Source organism: Carassius auratus, chromosome 15 (genome assembly GCF_003368295.1).
Source record: "Carassius auratus strain Wakin chromosome 15, ASM336829v1, whole genome shotgun sequence".
NCBI classification, from domain to species: Eukaryota; Metazoa; Chordata; class Actinopteri; order Cypriniformes; family Cyprinidae; genus Carassius; species Carassius auratus.
In genome coordinates, this window is record NC_039257.1 from 16,105,612 (window position 1) to 16,126,034 (window position 20,423).

The window sequence follows — 20,423 nt, forward strand, 5'->3', positions numbered from 1 at the left end:
AAAGTTACATGGCTAGCGCGGTAAAAATCTCCTGCTTCGTTCCCCACAACATTAACACACAAAAGTTAATGACACTGAGAGAAGAGGATTCTGGTATATGCGACTAGGTTTCTTGTTTACTTCTTTGGTTGAACCAAATCCTATAGGGCAATTTGGGTATATTCACAGACACAAAGTAAAGGCACAGAATGATACATTGAGGCTCTAGCTTCAGCATATCTTGTATTTTCTGCCACCCACAGATCAGGTTTATGGCCCTCACTGGTGAAATGTGCTTGTTTATGGCCATCGAGAGGCTTCCAGTGAAAGTCATTTGGGTGGAAGTGATTGAAAAGAGGGATGATAGGTCATTGACACTGCTGGGCTGTGGTGTGCCATGTGGTGAACTAATGAGATGCAAAGAGAGACAAATAACTCTGTTCCCAAACCCAGTGAGCTGCCTTGCTGTCGGCTTTCTATGGGCAGCTACCTTCTAGGCAGCATTTATGTGTCCACTGGTTTGGGGCTGTGTGGGTGTTTTCAGTTTAATGGGAGGTGCGGGGAATTGCGGGATTAACAGCGGATTGTAACATGCATTTAAAAAGCTGCGAAAAGTAAACATTAATTAAATGTGTGCGTGCGTGTGTGTGTGTATGTACATGTACACATCGTGGACTTCTTATATTGCTGAGCTCACCAGTGGGGTTTTTGTTTTTTCTCAGAATGTACTGAACTGTTGATTTGGCTATTACTAATGTTCCTGCTATCTTTCTAATTTATTTGTTTTGTTTTGAAGCTTAACAATTGTCTGTTTCATCTGCATGGGGAGATCCTTTGACTGCATGATGTTGGTTCAGAGCCACAGCTATGAAATGCAAATGGCACCCTTAGAATCAACTCCAGAACATTTACCTGCTTAGTTGATGTAGAAATAATGAAGGAATAGCCCAAATCTGTCCATGAAATGGCTTTTGAGTCAAATGTCCAATTATTTACGGTGCCTTGAAAAATGGGGGAGGTAAATATTAAAGACCTGCAATTAGTTGATCTTTCCTCCAATTGTGATAAGAATACCCTCAAATTAAAGCTTGGAGTGCACTTTATGATAATATTTATTATATAACTGTAACTTGAATATTTTTTAGTCAGCAGCTAAAATAATCAAAGTTGTGCCAGTGTCCATATATAAAGGGTCCAAACTTTATACAGATACACACAAAAATACACAACCATGCATTTTTTAAAATGCTCAAAAAACCAGTTGTGAAATATTATTTAAACTGAAAATAAAAAGGGTTCTATTTTAACGTCTAAAAAAAAAAAAAAAATTATTCCATTGAGGGATAAGCTGAATCAACTATTCAGCAGCCATTACTCATGTCTTCAGTGTCACATGATCCTTTTAGAAAACATCTTCTAAATCACTATCAGTGTTGAAAAGGGTTGTGTTGCTTAACATTTTTGTGGAAGCATTTTTTAAGGATATTTTGATTTTGCTTAAAGAACAGAATTTAAATAAGGATTTCTATTTTTTTTTTTTTTTTTTTTTTTTGATAATTCTTTCCAATTTAAATGTTTAAGTTGTAGTGTAATATGTAAAAAATATGTAGCACTGAACTATATATATTCAACGTGGACATGTAGTTGTTTTATCTGTCCTTGAGTTTTCTGCAATATATTGTTGCAGCATTAGAAACTGGCTTACAGAGTGGTGTTAGAAGGCAACTTAACTTTTGGAGCAAATGACAGGCATGTATCTATTATGTCTATTATATCTATTATTGGTAGGTTTTCAACTAGGTTTTCTGATTAGGTTTTTGGAACAGACTTCAGTGAGGTAGAAAACATTGTGGTGACTCAGAACAACATATTTTGATTAAGAGATGAACTGAAACGGAAGTTCAGAGATTTGAGTGATTAAACAAATCTGATATTGGAAGAGGTATTAGTCCTGTTGTTTGAGAACCAAGAGTATTTATGACCTTGTGGAACGGCCCCAGATTTTGGAATCAGAACAGATGCTGACATCTGTGATAGACAGTAGGCTTTTCTACGCTCCATTGCCATCAACCATGTCATGTACTCATCCAGCAGAAAAGTTTGACTAAATCCACAGAGTGAAACACAAAGACAGACAGGTGGGAGAGGAGAGAGAAATAGACATTGATGAAACTCTAATGGGGTTCAATTTTCTGGAATGTATTGTAATGGACTGCTGTCAGGAAATATTTGTCATGGTGACATGCCATGAAAAACCAAAATTCCCTTCCTCTTTTTCCTGAATAAGAGTTTGGTCTACTGAATGCAAAAGCTTTCTCTTCAAAATATTGCTGGTTTATGATGCCACAAAAGTTTAAGTTGCTGCGTACCATCCACATTCAAGGGGAGCTCAATCATGCAGCCAGTGTGCTCTCATGACTGCTCACATTCTCTGGGCAACTCCATCCCGAGACAGTCCAGCTGAACTGGAGTCAATTTGGGGAAGCTTAGGACATTTTTGCTTCCTGTGAATCCTCCCATGGCTAGCTGCATTACTCAGTGACTGAGGCCCCCCCTTGGCATGGACACAGTGGCCTTGGGCTCTATGCAAGTATGTGTTTCACCCAGTGAGATTTCTTGCACAGACACTGTACAAGGTCAGGGAGGATGAGGAACAGTTCTTGCACTGTACTGGCTCACCCAGACCTGTTTTTCGAAAATCATGGTCCTCATGACAGGATTTCCTTTCTAATGGGCTCGGCACCATATGGCACCCACATCTAGATGTTTGGGACCTCCACCTGTAGCTCCTGGATGGGATGCGGCAGACTCAAGTGATCTGGAATACAAATACTTGTATTTAAGTTCCTGTCTGTGCAGTCTGTCTCTGTTGGTTATATTTGTTGGAGGTCGTCCTGGTTTCCTTTCTCTACTTTGAATTATTAAACGGTTCTTCGTATTATCTTCAGCATTTTCTTGTTCCTCATTCTCTCCTAGAGGGAAAGTGTGACAGAAGAACCAACTAAAATATAGTTTATTGCAAGTTTCCCCTCCATTTTTTTTTCTGTGTTTTTTCTTTCTGTCTTTCCGATGTATCCCCTTCTTCGCCCCGAGTACCACATGAGACATGCCCGTAGCTTACACCACCACTTACCTGGATGACACCTTGTGTGCTTTCTATGACACAAGCCTGAATGCCGAGAGGATTTCACCGCCTTCATGGAGTGGACTCTTGCAGATCCACTCTTGACCCAGTGGCCCCCACCCGGGAGCAAGCTATGGACGTTGTAAATGCGGAAAGAAGCTCCGCCCCCTGCATCTCGTCTGAGAGAGAGTTGAGTATGGCAGGGAGTTCTATCTGGAGAACAAACTGCCCCCTCTCCTCTCTCTGTCATCTCCGCTGGTCCCGTCCAGCCCACCTTCATCCTTAGTTCCAATATCTGCTCCTCGAAAGTGCCCTCCAGGGCCTGCTCCTCAAAAATGCCTGGTCACCCACTCCTCCCGGAGCTGTTGATTGGCTCCCTGGAGTAGGCGGCCATCCCTCCTCCATGGCTCCTCCCACCATCAGCTCCACCGTGGGTTGCTGTTATGGCAATGGCTTGGGTCCCGTCCTGTCTCTGTCCTGGCTCCTCACTCCTTCATTGCCCCCCTGGTCTCTGTCTGCCAGGGTATCCATCCTCCTCCAGAACCTCCTCCCAAGCTTCCGGGTATCCATCCTCCTAAATTATGTTGTGGGATAATTAAATATATTCTAAATAAACTACAAATATAATTATATACATTTATTTTGTTCTCACATTCTTTCTTGTAACTCCTCCCTCACAGTGGCACAGCTGACTGAGAGGCTCATTATGCAGCTCATTATGCTGGCTTTTGTCTTCTCAGGTGTAAATCACAATGATATTCATGATAGTTGACGCCTACTCGCATGACTTTTACCAACAAAATGTGTCTTAGAAAATTTAAATCAATATATTGTTTTCTGTAAGTGAGTAAACAAGATGATTTTCACATAATTTAGAATGAAAAATTATAGGCTACAAGCTCCAGTTCTGAAAAATCCCGAGAACCAATGTTTTGTATGTGTTTTATGGCCTTATTCAAGTGATTTAACATTTTTAGTTTTTCCCTTACCACGCGTAACATTTTTTTTCTCAAAAATACAATCATGTACATGCATGCATTTCACATATTATTATAGCCCAGTTTGTGCTGATTACAGTGAGATTAAACTTTTCTGGAAAACAACCCATATACCTTAACAATGTGCACTTGCATAGAGAGAGCAGTTGCACAGCTCTGATAGCATAAGCAAAGTAGTCTCTAGATTATGATTATGAAAATTATGATTATGAAATCATAGATTATGAAAAATTAAATTGTGACTGATTGAATATCATTAGGTGGACCAAAAAAAATAGAAAGTGTAATGTTTCAAACTGAAGCGCGCGGCTTGAATACGCCCACACAGAAGAAAAAGCAGCGAGACTGTTCTTCAGATTTTTTTATTTTACTGTTTGCTTCGCGATGAGAGGAATAAGACATAATTCACCCCAAAAAGATGTGATGTGGTTGAGGATTTGACAAATAGATTTCTTCAGAAAAAAAAAAGAATGAAGCACTTTATTCAGCAGGGATCATAGCAGTGTTAATTTTGACACGAAATTTTAATTTAGTTTTAGTCTTAGTCTTTTGACTATAATTCTTTTTAGTTTTAGTCAAGTTTTAGTCATCTGATTTGTTTTAATTTTAGTCTTATTTTAGTCGACTAAAATTGCTTGGTATTTTAGTCGACTAAAATTGCTTGGTATTTTAGTCGACTAAAATAAGACTAAAATCAATAACAGATTTACTAGACAATTTTTTACAGCTGGTATAGGAAACAAACTTAACCAAAATATATAAAACACAAATTCAACTTTATTTCAACACAACTGTGTCTTTATTTCGATTCAAAAGCTTTTATGCAGCAACAAACACTGTCATGATAATGTAAACAATAACTAGCTGCCAATTGACCATCAATAAAAGAAACATAAAGTTAGGTCCAGGACCTTAAAGCTTACAGCTGAGCTGAACAATAAGTGCATACATTTAAAGTAAATATTTAATAAGTTGGCAGCTAGGTGGATAAAAAAAGTAACAAGATTTTATAAGGTATTCATTTGTCTAGCAATATTGTATGTTTTAAATACTACAATATTGCTAGATTTGTATGTATAATGATAGGATGTGAACATTCATGTTTCACATGACTAATATAGAAATATTTGTGTAATTGTCAACAAGTAGAACATTATAAAATATACTAAACATTAGTATTAATCAAATGTATTTATCATGATATTACGTATTAGTATTGTGCTCGCATCTAATTTGAAGAAGGGGCTATTTTACAGTACTTTTCAGTTCGTAATATTTAATGCTACAACATCTACGCACTGCACTATTCCAATTTTGCTTAGCTCAATAAACAAAAGAACATCGTTGTAAAATTACATTTGAGAAATTGTCTGGGTGGCTCGTCTGTAAATGTCTTTTCAAATTGGTTGTGTTCTTGCCACGAATGAGCGCTCTGCGTGCTTTACACTTTGTTTTGTTTTGTTCGTCGTCAAACGTGAAGTGAGCTGTGGACATTTTGTCGCTCTTTTAGACAGTAGGGACTTTAAGCAACAGCTGCGAATGGAACGGCTACAGCGACCGGAAGTTTGCCGTCACACCGCTGTAGCCAAGAACGTAAAAGTCACTAAGCAACGGTAAAACAGAACAGCGCAACGCAGCATTAATTCATTTATTGAGATCCAAAAAAATATATAATTTAAAAAAGCAAGAGAAGGATTGCTTTTGGCGTTAAATGACAATCTTTTGTCAGAAGAGGAGTTTTTAATATTGTATGATGTAAATAAGTCTAAAAACATAACATTTATTTACCTAACCTCTCACGTTGTAGCGACTCTGGCAAATCAGCTGTTCTCCCGTAGTAGACCGTTAAATTAGAACGTCACAAAGTAGCAGTTAAATTCGCGCAGGCGCAATACAACGCCAGAATGGCGTTGCCCAGAGCCATATATCTCTATATGGCTCTGGCGTTGCCGTTCCACCAGAGGCTGTTGCTTAAAGTCCCTATCACCTCTTCGAATGCCGACTTCCCGGGAGCTCATAAAAACTGAAAACCTTCGCTTCACGTCTCAATAAGTCAGGCTCTGATTGGTTCTCTTCTCTCATGCAGTCTGTTCTTTTTTGCTGGTTCTTTTGCTCATTCCTCGCATCTCTCCCGTCTGCTGATTTGATTTTCGTCACAGTCTATTTTCGTCTCGTCCTTTATTCGTTGACGATAATGTCAATCAATTTAGTCATAGTTTTAGTCTCCATCAGTGCCTTCTATTTTCGTTTTCGTTTCGTTTTCGTCGGCAAAAATATATTCGTGACGAAAATAATGACGAAAATATTTAGTCAACGAAATTAACACTGGATCATAGAACAGGAGTAAGTCTCTTTTTATTTGTTTATATACATGTACTAGTTTTCACATAACGTGTAAACATTTTACTACTTAGACTTTTTCCAAAGACATTTTCCAAACTATAATTCCTGACTGAATGTATAATCAAGTGAAACATTATGAAGTTTCAATAACAATATACAATACTATACCATTCAAAAGATTGTTGTAAATAATATAAATGTAACAAATAGATAACTGTAACAGATGTAAAAACAATGCTGTTCTTTCAGTTTATTCCCCCTAAAAAAACTGAAAAATTTTCTCAGCTCTTTTCAACATTAATAATGATAATAATAATAACAATAAATGTTTTTTAAAATAATAGAAACCAAAATAATAGAAAGTGTAGGATGAACTTACTTTACATCTAAAAATATATATATTTTTTAATGCACTGTCCCTATGGAATCACATTGATATTCTATGAATATAGATTATACCTTCTGCTTATGTTGCCCTACTGTTCTGTTAGGGACATTGCATGTCTCAGTGACATTTTCATCAGACAGATGGGATTGTGCCTGCTTGTCCGGCTGCTTTTTAACCCCAGAGGGACAGCTGTGCAAGGGACAGGTCAGGACATGACTTGTCAAGCTTTCATAGAGGACAAAAGTAGGATCTCAAATATTAATACACACCTGCTGGTATGCAGCTTTCTAAATCTGGAGATCACCCTGCCAGATTACCTTTCTGCATCTGATATTAAAAGAGAAAATTGTGTTGCAAAAGTACCTGTAAAAAGAGATGAGTATTACAACATGCATTTACTCAGCAGTGCTTATGTATGATGTCTTTCCGCACAAGCCCCCAATTTTTGGCATTTTAAACCTTGCTGTGCCATGACATGATGTTGTTTTTTCTATTTGTACCAAAGTTGTTGGAAGTACTTTAATGTCATTGTGAAAAAGTAAATGTTATAGTTTGACTGCTTTTGACGGTTTCATTTAAAATAACTACAAATACCGTATTGTTTGTGATGGCATAACTGAGTTTGCGACAGCAATAAAAGGTCCAACTTAAGGACAAGCAAACAGACCAACACCTGGCAGAACTGTTTATCCACAACCTTCATCACTCATTTAAGCTTTAGCTTGTGTTGAGAGACATTCTGAGTAAGAGGCAGGAAGTGATAATTCTGAAGGCTGTGGGACACAAGCAGGACAGAAATCATCTTGTCTAAAATCTTTGTCTTCCCCTGATGTTCCAAAGGAAAAAACATCTAAAAACCCTGAAAAAACTGTGAGCATGTGCAAAACATGAGTGAAGATTTGAGAAAAGAAATTGTCTCGTAATATTAATGTAAAATAGCATTCAGATACACACACATAAACTATTTAACTAACTAACTTGACTAAGAACAAAATAATCCAACAAATAAACAAAACAAAAAAAGGTCATGCCACCATATATGATTTTGGACCAGGGGCAGTGGCACAGCCCTACTAAGTTATTAAATCAATTATTTAAACATGGAATGCACTTTCAAATTTAATAATATGAGGTTCTCTAAAGAGATGTTTTGCAACATTTCTTCAATTAAGGATAATTGCTGCGTAGTATATGGTGTTTCCATTTGCTTGAACTTCTTCAAGTGAGTTACAGGGCAAACAGAAAATCCTCTTTCACTACTGATACCGCGATATTCTTTTTTTGTATGTGTTTAGTCGCTGGCATTCTCCACATTTATTTTATTTTTCCCTTGTACCGAACTAATGGCTGTTGATGACTATTTGAATTAAATTTTGCCAAAGTGCATGCTTGTATGTAAGTCTGCTCATGTATGAAATTAATTGATGAAAAACAAAAAATAATTTCACATAAAAACATTAGGCTATAGCTTATATTTCTTTAGTAGCCTACATTTTTTTCAATTAATGTAAACAATTAAATTAATTGTAAAATATAGTTTTTGTGTGTGAGAACCACTGCTTTAAGCACTGAATGAATGAATGACAGGTTCGTTGGTAACATCGCAAAAGGCACATAAGAGGGTGACATCTAGTGGAGAAGATTTGTAATTAGATTAATGCTAATCTTACATTCAATGTCTGCGGAAATAAATATGAAAAAAAAAATCGATTCATGGCCTTTGAGAATCGATTTTGAATCGACCACATTTTAAAAAACGATTAATTGAAAAATCTATTATTTTACCCAGCCCTAACTGGTCCTAGTTACAATTCTAGCAGCTGAATTTTGTACCAACTGTAATTTACTTACCAGCAAAGCGTTACAGTAATCAATACGTGAAAAAAATAGTGTTGATTAACTTTACAGCCCCAGAGAAAGTCAACATTTGACGCAATTTGCCATAGCTTCTGAGATGAAAAAATGATGATTTGACTGTGTTATGAACATTATGTTCAAATGTTAAATTGGTGTCAAATATCATTTTTTAGTTTAGTTTGGAATCATAAAACAGAGCGATCCACATTTAAGGTTATGCACTCTGCTTTACGCAACTGATGAGGTGAACCAATAAGCATCCCTTCAGTCTTGTCACTGTTTAGACAGAGAACATTTTCAGATATCCATTTTTTTAATCTCAGTAAAACATTGAGAAAGAAGAGACACAGGCATATTGACATTAGGTTTTGAATGTATTCAGATCTGAGTGTCATCTGCATAAAAGTGAAAGTTAAGACCCAGAGTTCTTAAAAGTTGGCCAAATGGAAAAATGTAAATAGTAAAAATTAAAGGGCCCAAAACTGATCCCTGGGGAACACCAGAGTGCACCACACCGACCTCAGACTTGCAATCACCCATCACAACAAACTGCTTGCGATCAGAGAGGTAGAACTTAAACCACTTTAATGCAAAATCAGAAAGTCCAAAGATAGTCTCTAAATGTAATTTATTAATAAGATTCGGGAGGAGCGCGTCAGATACTTAGCCTAATCAACACAGGTGGACCATAATCAAGTAATCAATCCAATAGTATAAATATCGCTGACTTACCTCTATCCATTGACGGTTTATCAGCATCCCTCCTCCACCCCATTTCCTCACTTCAAGTTCACTTTATAAATAGATGGGGAAGGGGGGGTACTCTAGGTTCGGGCCATTCCCGAGCTCGGAGCCCTTCCCCGGACAGCACGCCAAATACGCATACCATACCTCAGCTAATTATATGTAAGCGTGAACTAGTGAAACGGGTGATTAAAATGGAGTGATCTATAGTGTTGAAAGATCAACAAGAATCTGCATAGACAGACGGCTAGAATCAGAAGCCATTAACAAGTCATTAGTGAACTTAACTAACGCTGTTTCAGTGCTGTGGAGTTTACGGAATCTAGACTGAAGTTGCTCAAAAAGATCATTAGAGGAAAGATGAGAAAGCAGTTGAGAAGCCAGTTTGTTTATATCAGTTATAACGATTGTCCACGGTTGAGTGGAGAAATATGAGAATATTTTTTTTTTGGAAACTAAATAACACGTCCCAATCAGTGACTTGTGTGCTCAGATGTTCTCAGCACCCCATATGATGGATTGTATTATTGTAACATTTAGTGTTGTCACGGTACCAAAATTTCAGTATTCGGTACCAATACCAGTGAAAATCCATGGTTCTCGATACCAGTATCGGTACCAAAGCAAAACACAAAAACACACTTATTAAAACATGTCTTGCACTCTATTTGTGTTGGGTTTCTCCGGTAATGGCTGTAATTAGGGATGCACCGATATGAAAATTTTGGCCGATACCGATAACCGATAATCAGCTGCATGCGGTGAGCTAAAGATGATCACCAGCAAACTGAAGTGCTCTATTAACCCTCTATTGGCTATAGCTTAACCAAATGCATTCTATATGAGTAAAATCTGATTTATATGCATAAAATAAACACAATATTACAACGTACAATTGCACAAAAGACTAAATGCACAAGCGAACTTAACTGTGCTAGTCATGTGGATCCATTGTGGATGCGCTCTTCCCTTAACAATTCACTAAAACACAGGCAAACAAAAATTCTGTTACATTATTTTACAGTTGCTAATAATCTAATTATAATATGACAGACTTGCTCTGCACATGTTGCAGTTCACTGTATTTTCCTTTTAGAAGCATTTCCAATGATATTCAAAGTAATTAAAAATTATCATGGTGAACAGAGCGCATCTGAAGTGTCTCTGCAGGAAATAATGCAATTATTTATTGGCTCTAAGATTTCGGCCAAATTCTCTTATCGGTTTGATAATGATAACAGGAAAATTAACATTTATCGGCTGATATCGATATGATGGCCGATATATCGTGCATCCCTAGCTGTAATCAAATAAGTGCTCAGCCAGCGCTCCCAAACACTGCTCAGTCATTACAGGCAAGATGAAATAAAAATGAAATCCATAATTTTCTGAAGACAGCTGGTTTCCACCCGCACTGGGTTTTGACTTTGACATGTACTGTTCAGCAAAGTCAAAGCCTTTTAGAAAATCTATTTGTGATGGTCAGTTTTGATATTGTGGCAGGCTGACTCAAATAAATCAATGTATGGGAAACACAATTAAACTTACCTGCTTGAATTCTTTCATTTGATCTGGGGTGTCTGTCTTTAAGGGTGCTTTCACATCTCTAGTTCGATTCATTTGGTCCGAACCAAGGACAAACAATTATACATTGCAGCATTTTTCAGCTTTTTTGGTTCCTTTTCACACCACACTGATTGCTTTGGTCCGTACCAGTTGAAACGTACCAAAATGCAGTCACATGACAACATCTACATCACTGATTGGCCATGACGTATTTCCGAAACTGCTTTTCGATTGGTCAGAATTTACGTGTGGTAAAATTCCAACATAAAGAGGCCAGCAAACAACACAGAGACAACACAACTACACAACAACACGACTGCGCGGGCTGATTTTTGTCCCTGGCCATAATCTGTTACATTGATTTTGTACACCACCATATGCAAAAAAAAAAATTCTATAATGAAGCGCGGATGCGGCTTGAAAACAATGTTCTAATGCACTGCAAACGGCAGGCGGGAATCGCTCGAAACTTCCAGCGGAGGCGTACATAAATTCTTCTTAACTGACATGCTCATGGTCATCTGACCAAATTTCTATGAGGCTCCGCACCTCCTCACTACTCCAAGTTTGTCCATGAGCTGCCATGCTAAAGGGCAAACTGTCAACAAACACTTCCTCATCCCATAATGCACAACACAGCTGACTACAGCAGCCGGTTTAGTCCAAAAATGATCAGTACTTTTTGCAGTTGGGTCTGTTCGAGGTCGGATCACATTCTCACCACAAACGAACCGCTCCAGAGTTTGTTTGAAAGGGTACCGAGACCACCTCTTCAAGCAGGTCTCGGTATGCTTGTTTGGTCCGCTTTTAGTCCGCACCCGAGTGCGAATGCTGCTTTCTCACCTGCCCAATCCACACCTTTCAGCATCAGGAACCAGGTTAACCGGGTACTCTGTACCATTGGTACTTAAAAAAAAAAAAAAAAAAAAAAAAAAGTAGTATCGGCTCTTTTAACAACACTAGTAAAATTTGTTGTTTTGTTGTCATGGTATCTGAAGGGATAATTTTAAAAGTCATTTGTTATTTGATGTCCCTTTCTTTGGTAGTGATATTTCTGAAAGTGAAGACTTGCAGTGAAAATTCTGATATTCAGAAGGGCTCGTTATCTGATTCTGTTAATTAAGCTGGGACATTATTACCAACCCACACAAATGTCTTTGTCTTTAGTATATCCCCATACACAGCAAATAAATGAAGGTCAATAAGTAGGCAAGCCTGCTGCACTGTGTTGTGGGCTTCTGTGGATGTTATTCTGGGTTGAGGCATTGATTAATGTCTTCACTCATTTTCTGTAATATGTTGTGCTTGATAATCAGTAGGTTTGATTAAAGGAGGCGTTAGCCTGAGGAACACTTTGGATGGTTATTTCAGCGTTAGTAGATCAGACATAAAAAAAAAAAATCATAATATCATTTATCAGCCATATTTATCTGTGGTAACAAGGTTATTGGGGTGCACCATAAAGCTTACAAATATTATTAAATGTATGTATTGTATAGCAGTGAAACTACAGATTAATATTTAAGTCATTGAATTCATGTAAACTCTTCTCTTTGCTGCGGCTGTCTGTCATCCTCCATTCAGCATTCAAACTGTGTGTCATATTTATTTACGACAGTCAAGACGATGAAACTCTCTCCAAGAGCGCACAATAACTGAGATTTAAAACTGTTAAAAGAAAAGGCTCAATATGCTATTGCACAGATTTAATGCATCAATATCTCTTTCCTTGAGCTTTCTTTGAGCTTCTCTATGTGGAGCTGTGCGCTGTGACTCTGTATTGCTTTGTGTTGCCTCAATTATTAACATTTGTCATTAATATTTAACACTGCACAGCAAAAGTCTTCAGGGTCAACCTATGCTTTCTATATACTACGGCAGTGGTTTTCAACCTGTGGTCCACGGTGGTATTGCAGGTGGGCCGCCAATTACTATTAAAATAAATAATATTGTTAATATATGTAAAAATGTCTAAGTCATAACATAACATCATTTCATATATATATAATTAAATAATAAAAAAGAAATATTAAACTGTTACTATGCTTCCACTATTCGAGCTCGCTGATTGGTTTAAGAATAAACCACCAATTTATCTTAGATATTTTTGCTGCATATGCTACAGAACAACAAATTCAAACATGCATAAATGGCTGTTGTGTTTCCTCCTAACTGCTTGCTCCGGTGACTATCTATCCGGTGCTGAGCTCTGCCTGGATCTGGTTTTCCCATTTTGCTGAGCGGTGCCAGCCCAAGTTATTTTCTGTTCATTTCCAGTCCATTCTAGGGCTGTGTGATTAATAGAAATCATCATAAAATGACGATTTGAGCGTGCACGTTTCTAATTCACTTTATAGCACGATTTTCCGTGGCAATGACCTCCTGTAGTATGCTATCCAATCCAATCAGAATGCAACGCACCTAGCGCGAGAACAGAACAGACTGGGCATATGCCTACTCCAGGTTCACATACTGTCTGTGATGCGCCTTTTTTCCAAGCCCATGTTAACGGATCAGCGTGTTCACACTGCACGCGGTAAAAGGCTAGAAATAAAAACGTGCGAAAATAATATCTAACACATGAGCATAGAGAGTGTTGTGAGTGCACAGGACGCAGTTTAAGTGAGAGGAGACACGTTTTAAGTGCGCACACTCTCTCCGTGCAGAGCAGTGTGTAACTGAGCAAGCACGTCTGGATTTGTGACAGCGCAAAGGAAATCTGCGTGCGAACAGAGAGATTCACACTCGTGCATTATTTTAATGTGCTTTCGCGTTATATTTATGTGCTTTCGCTGTTGACCGCATACACATACTGCACACTGCAAACACCTGAGGCACCACTACAATTAATGAGCTCTATGAACAATGCATGACAAAAAAGAAAAAAAAAGTCCCTGGACAAGGGATTTTTTTTTTTTTTTTTTTGACAAAAGTCTATACATTTTGTTACATCTTTACTATAGTGATAATTTTGACTTATGTCTGTTCTAGAGACGTTACAACTTTTTGATAAAGCTCTAATTGGTTTTCTTTTGGAAATATGTTTCAAATTAATCGTGAATGCATTTATGACTGTAAAAGCATATTAGGTGTGTGTCATAATCGCAAAATTGATCAAATAAATCGCGATAGTTTTTTTTTTTTTTTGTCCATATCGTACAGCCCTAGTTCATTCAATAAATACAGTTAACAATCTAGCTTCTGAGTACTTAGTTATTAACCCAACAATAGCGGTGCCAGTTAATTCTTTTTTGAAGTGGGCCGCGCAAACATATGTGTGTGGTGGTGTGGGCCGTGAGCTGAAAAAGGTTGGGAACCACTGTACTATGGTAACTAAACAAGCAATAGCTAAAACAAAAGAGAATGAGGAAAAACAAGACCAAAAGCAAACACAAAAACAGAGGCCATGTCCACACGTACACAGGTTTTTTTTTTTTTTTTTTTTTAACAGTTTTTTATTCTTTTGTTTAAAAAAAAAAAAAAAAAAAAAAAAAAAAAAAAAGCTCTGGTCACATGAAAATGCAAAAGCATGCTATGAAGCACTATCAAGAGCATGCCAAGCCAAAAGATGGCAATATAATCTTAATGGTAACGGCCATATTGGCCAATCAGAAGCCTAAAAAATGTTTCCAGTAGGCGGAGATAACTGCACATGCTCTGACTTCACAAGCCAAAATCTCTGGTTTCACTGTCTACAAGATAACACTGAGAGTTTTTGAAAATCTTCACCCTGGCAGGAGTTTTCTTTCTTTTCAATTATAGGCCTATGTCCTGAGCTTTACAGACTGCTCCTAGGTTTTCATCTGTGACTTTCTGCTTTTTTTATAGTTATATTTCTTCACTTGTGGGATGGTTTCACCCTTTTTCAGTTCACTTTGATGTTTCTTCTCATGTGACATCCTGTGGTTCTGCAGTGATCTTTTGGCACCAGCAGTTCTCATTAATAGCTCATGAGGAGGATTCAGAGGATGATTGACAAAACACAATCCTTCACAGCTTGGTGTCCGATGAAGGCACCCATGCTCATCTGAGCCATAAGTTCAATAAACTGTATGCGCGTTTATCAGTCATTTTTTCCACAGTTGCACTCCACTGAAATAAATGTAGTTTAGTCTTAAAAAATTTGTAATATATGTGTCATCATGGGCATTCAAACCTTCAACCTTGAGCCAGATGGATTTTGAATGCAGTTTCTAAAAGAAACAACAAAATAACACATTTGATAATTAAGTTATGCAATTATTGTAGGTTCAACATAAACAGTGCCTCAAAGTTGTCACCTTTTAGTTAACTGCACAGGTTTTAAGCTAAAATCTATCACTAAGCCTACGTGGAGTTTTAACAGGGAATTATTTTAGCCTTGCTGGTTAAAGTCAACAAACCGTAATGAAAGCTTTGATAATAGAAGCTAGTATATAATAATAATAAATATACACCTTTCATATCTTCTCATTATTCAAATATTTTAGGTCAGATCATATCTTTTCCCTGACCTAAAGCAAATGTCATGTACTTTTACACTGGAAACAGGCAGTATGATCCCAAAGCAAGCCCACACGACTAAACGCATTTTATCAAAAGTAAAAACAAAAATTACAGTCCCTCCAGAAAAACGCAATTATGCGATCGCGTGATTTAATGCATAATCAGCCAAAGGCCGCATATTTATGCGGGGTTGCATTTTTTTCAAATACGCCGCACTTTCGCTGCATAAATTGCCGATTTCAGGAAGCAAAATATGTGGAGGTAGCATGATTTCATAATAATAATAATTTACGTTGCAAAAAAAGTCAAATATATCTTAGCAGAAAGTTGAAAAATGTTGCGTTTACTTCACACAAGTAAATCGCCATTATTTTCCAATGATAACCTTATGAAGTGACGTAATTGCGCGACGTGAATATCATCTGTGAAGCCCGCGGTGAAACCAGGGTGAAGGACGCAAATCATTCTCATCTGCCAACAAAAATAAGCGCAAAAGACCCCACGAAGCAGTTACCCGGTGTTTTACATGACAGTGGGGGCAAATTATTATGACAGAGGGATGAGGATGAGGATGGTGAATGATAGGCCAGTGTTAGAGGCTACGCAGTTAGCTTTCATTTTCAAAGTGGACTGTTGTAGTTTCATTCAGAAGTTGATGCACCTCTACAGTTGTAAGATTGTACTTTTTTGTTACAGAATAGTACCAAAACCTTACAGTTTATTAGTTACAAGTATATAAGTAGTATATAAAATAATTTACGTAGCAGTACTAAGAGATTGCACGTTGCAATTCCTGTAAAACAGCATTTGTATATTTGTGTGTATATTTTATTTGTATTAATTTTTACAGAAGTTGTTGAATATTCCTTTTGTAAAGCTAGAGAACTTGTTTGACAATGTTTTGTAAGTTTGAGCCATGTGTTAATTAAGGTCTGAAATAAAACAGAATGAGAACTTAAATATTCTGTGATTTAGTATGCTTGCTTATCATAGGAAGTCATAAGAAATGACTCTTTACAGTAAGGTAGTAGCCTAGTGAGAACGGTGTTGGGGGGGGGGGGTCACCTTTTTTTCTCATTTTCATCAAACCGCAGTTTTTTGCAAGTTCCCGCAATTTCATTGCATAAGATTGCAAAAATATCCTGCATATTCCATCGCATTTTTTAAGAAAACCTGCCGCAAAATCAAGGATTTTTGCCCGCAACAATCACAAAAATAATCCGCGTTTTTCTGGAGGGACTGAAATTTAATTAAGGACAAACAGAACAACTGAACTGAGATAAAAAAAAAAAAACATAGTTTTTCAAATGCAAAAGGCTTATTTAACATGATATAACTGTGTGCATTGACCATTCAAGTGCAATACAAATTTAAACAAACTGAATTGTCGGCTGTCTGAGAGAGGGACATTCTCTGGGTGTTATTAATAAAACTTTCACATTCACTCACAAAACTTGTAATGTTTTGCAGAAGTTTTGCAAAAGTTTTGCGTTTCGTTACAAATTTTGAGGTTCACTCACAAGACTGAGATTTTGCATTCGATTGCATTGAAATCCACTACATTTATTTCACCCATCAAAATGCCCCTTTCACCATCACCAAGCAGCTCTGTATCTTTCGCCAAACAAGTTAGAAAATAGGGAATTTTTTATCCAACACATTATCATAAGGATCTGTCAGAATAGATGAAGCCTTTCAATACTTTGAATGGACTGAACCAATTGCAAATGGATTCGCTCAAAAATGCTGCACGCTGCAGGTTCAAAATCTCACTAGGACAAAGCAAGGTTATATTCGTAAACGAATACTGAAACTAAGACTAAAACTAAATCAGTTTTTAAATAAGATTTTCGTTAACTGAAATAAAATGTAAAATTCTTAATAAATGAAAAACTAAAACTAAACTAAACTAGCAACAGTTAAAGAAAAACTAACTGAAATAAAATAATTAGCAAAAATAAGTATTAGTTTTTGTAATTAATAAGCTTTCATCCCGTGACGTGCTTTAGTTTAAAACCAAACAGGCTGTATAATACATTTAACTGTAGATGGCGCTTTGTGCATGTGATGTTAGCTGAGGCTGACAGCAACATCAGTTTACCGATAAATACGACAGACATGTATGATGGCAGAAGGTAGGAAACGACAGAGCCCTGTTTGGGACTATTTCGAATTTAATTCCGAAACAGGAAAAAGCAAATGCATTGTCACCCTGAAAAATAAACTTTGTGGTGTTGAAATTAAGGGGAAAAATCCCACAAACGTAAAAAATTTAAGGTGCATTTGTTTGGTACTTTTTTGCATCTCAAATCCTTGTTATTTTTATCAAAAGTTAACTGTAAACTGTGCAAACATTACATTTTGCTGAAAATAAATGTCTTGCTTTGCTTTCTTTGGTCTACACTGGAAGTGTTCTGTTAGCTGCTAAACTATAATTACTAAAACTAAATAAAATAAAAACTAAATAGAAATGTGTTTGCAAAATAAAAACTAAACTAAAACAAACAAAACCATTCATGAAAATAAGTAAAACTAAAATTTAAAGCAAAATTGAAAACTATTTAAAAAAAGCAGAACTATAATAACCTTGGGTCAAAGGGATGGAGGACTTTATTGTTTCATTAGTATTGCTTTAACACTAAGAGACAGTATCTAATTACAAGCAGCTTCACAAAATAAATGCATGGTCTGAGTTGCTGGTAAGTGGTGAGAGGAAAGTGAAGAAATGAAAGAGGGCTGAATCAGCAGAGTTGCTCTCTTGAGGACATGACTGCTATTGTTCTGATGTCATGCTTTATAGATGTTCTTGTTCTAATAATGTTGCCTCGAGCCATCTTTCCTTGTTTTAGTGTTCTACAATTCCTTTTACAGTTCTCTTTTCTAATAGTGTTATGAATGGCGAAAGACTAGTAATATGTTTATTTTGAAGTGCGAGTATGGGTTGTAGTTTTGACAAGAGCTTTGGTGCCATCTTGTGGTTGGCTCAGGAAAGTTGCTTTGAATAAAATCTTTGTTTCTGTATAAGCGTATGCTGTTATTTGAATTTATATGTTTACATAAATGTAGGCAGTCATATCGCTCAAGTACAAGACTGCTTGCCCACTGAAGCTAAGCAGGGCTGAGCCTTGTCAGAACCTGGATGAGAGACGTCCTGGGAAATCTAGGTCACTGCTGTTAGAAGTGCTAGTGAGGCCAGCAGGTGGTGCTCAGCCAGAGGTCTGTGTGGGTCCAAGCACCCTATTATAGTGACGGGGACTCTATACTGTCAGAAAGCACCATTTTTTGGATGTTACATTAAACCGAGGACCTGACTTTCTGTGGTCAGTCCCAGGATGTCCTTCAAAAAAATGTAGGGATGTACAAAATCCTGATCCTGAACAAATTCACCCATTCCATCCTCATGTCCATCATCATGGCCTACTACTCACCCCCATATCTACTGATTGACTTCATCACTTTGTCTCCTCTCCACCGATAAGCTGGTGTGTGGAGGGGCGTTCATCCAGGAAGATTCCCCCTTTCTATGTAAAGGGCTTTGAGTACCTTGAAAAAACGCTATGTAAATGTCACAAATTATTATTATTATACCTATTAAAATGATTATTTAAACTTCTCTCTTTAGTCAACGGTTGGAGGTTCGAGCTCAGGTGGCCCAGGCATTCCTGTCAAAGTTCCAGCTGTCTGCCACTGAAATGGCAACATTACGTTCTGCACGAGATGGTCCCATCACTGAGGTAACCATGTTATCCTATAGAAATACTGCTGGTCATTGGCCATGAAAATTCAGTTGATAACCAAAGCACATAAATGAACCATGAGATTTGATTGTCAACATTATATTCATCTTAAAATATAACAACCCCCCCCCCCACCCTCCAAAAAAAACAAAACAAAAAAAACAAGATATTTAATTAAAAAAAAAAGCTTCTCAGCTCAGTATTCAAACTTTCTTGTAGTGTTATATTACACCAATAAAACTCACAAGTTAAATTATCCCATAAGTTCAGACAGAATCATCTCTAATGTTAGTTTGAACTGTGTGTGTATTGTACAGGACTTCTTCACAGCACTGAACCGTGTGAAGAACATCCATGAAGATGTGAAGGTCTTACTGAGGACTAACCAGCAAACGGCAGGGTGAGAGAGAATACACTAGAATAGAATAGAATTAAATAGAACAGAATAGATTAGAAATGTAATTAAAATACAAGAATACTGTATATAAGAACCATCTTGATTCTTTCTTGACTTTTTGAATGTAGATGTTTAGTGATGTCTGTGCTTTACTGCAGGCTGGAGATCATGGAGCAGATGGCTGTGTTACAGGAGACCGCATACGAGCAGCTCTATCGCTGGGCTCAGAGTGAGTGTGTGCTCTGGACACACACACAGACACACACACACACACACACAGCGGAGGCGAGAAGTTTCTGAAATATAAGCACAGTTGCTTCTGCCAGAGAATGTGAAACAGAAAACTGACTCATAGCTTACAGAACGACTAATGACACTCCTGTTTTACATTATTATTGTACTACTTTAGTATTATGTTTTAGTTGCATAATGAAAAAATGTAATAAGGTATTTATGTGTTTTTGTATTATAGGATGTCTTATAGATGTTTCTGTGTCTGTCTTCTTTGTCTGTAGATGAGTGCAGAGGGTTGACTCAGGAAACATGTGATATTTCTCCAGTGTTGAGTCAAGCTATGGAATCTCTCCAGGATCGTCCTGTTCTTTATAAGTGAGTTCTGTCCCTTACAAACACACTTGTCCCAAAACACACTTTTTTCTAATGCCCATAGAGCATAACAATACACATCTTTTTTCAGCAGTGATGTATTTCATTTTCTTAGTGAAATCATTCTAAAATGCTGATTTGGTGGTTTCTTATTAGTAGTATGCTGAAAACAGTTATTGTTCTTTTGGAAACGATACTT

The 20,423-nt window shown here is 37.1% G+C and overlaps 1 protein-coding gene across 1 annotated transcript in view; it reads left to right on the forward strand.

Annotated features, from left to right (window-relative positions):
- Positions 1–20,423, forward strand: part of cog6 (component of oligomeric golgi complex 6) — a 67,895-nt gene that overhangs the window by 15,417 nt on the left and 32,055 nt on the right. The window contains exons 5-8 of the mRNA XM_026282690.1: positions 19,107–19,218; positions 19,539–19,621; positions 19,777–19,847; positions 20,134–20,227. Of these exons, the coding sequence (XP_026138475.1) occupies positions 19,107–19,218; positions 19,539–19,621; positions 19,777–19,847; positions 20,134–20,227 (360 nt within the window). The remainder of the gene's footprint in view (positions 1–19,106; positions 19,219–19,538; positions 19,622–19,776; positions 19,848–20,133; positions 20,228–20,423) is intronic.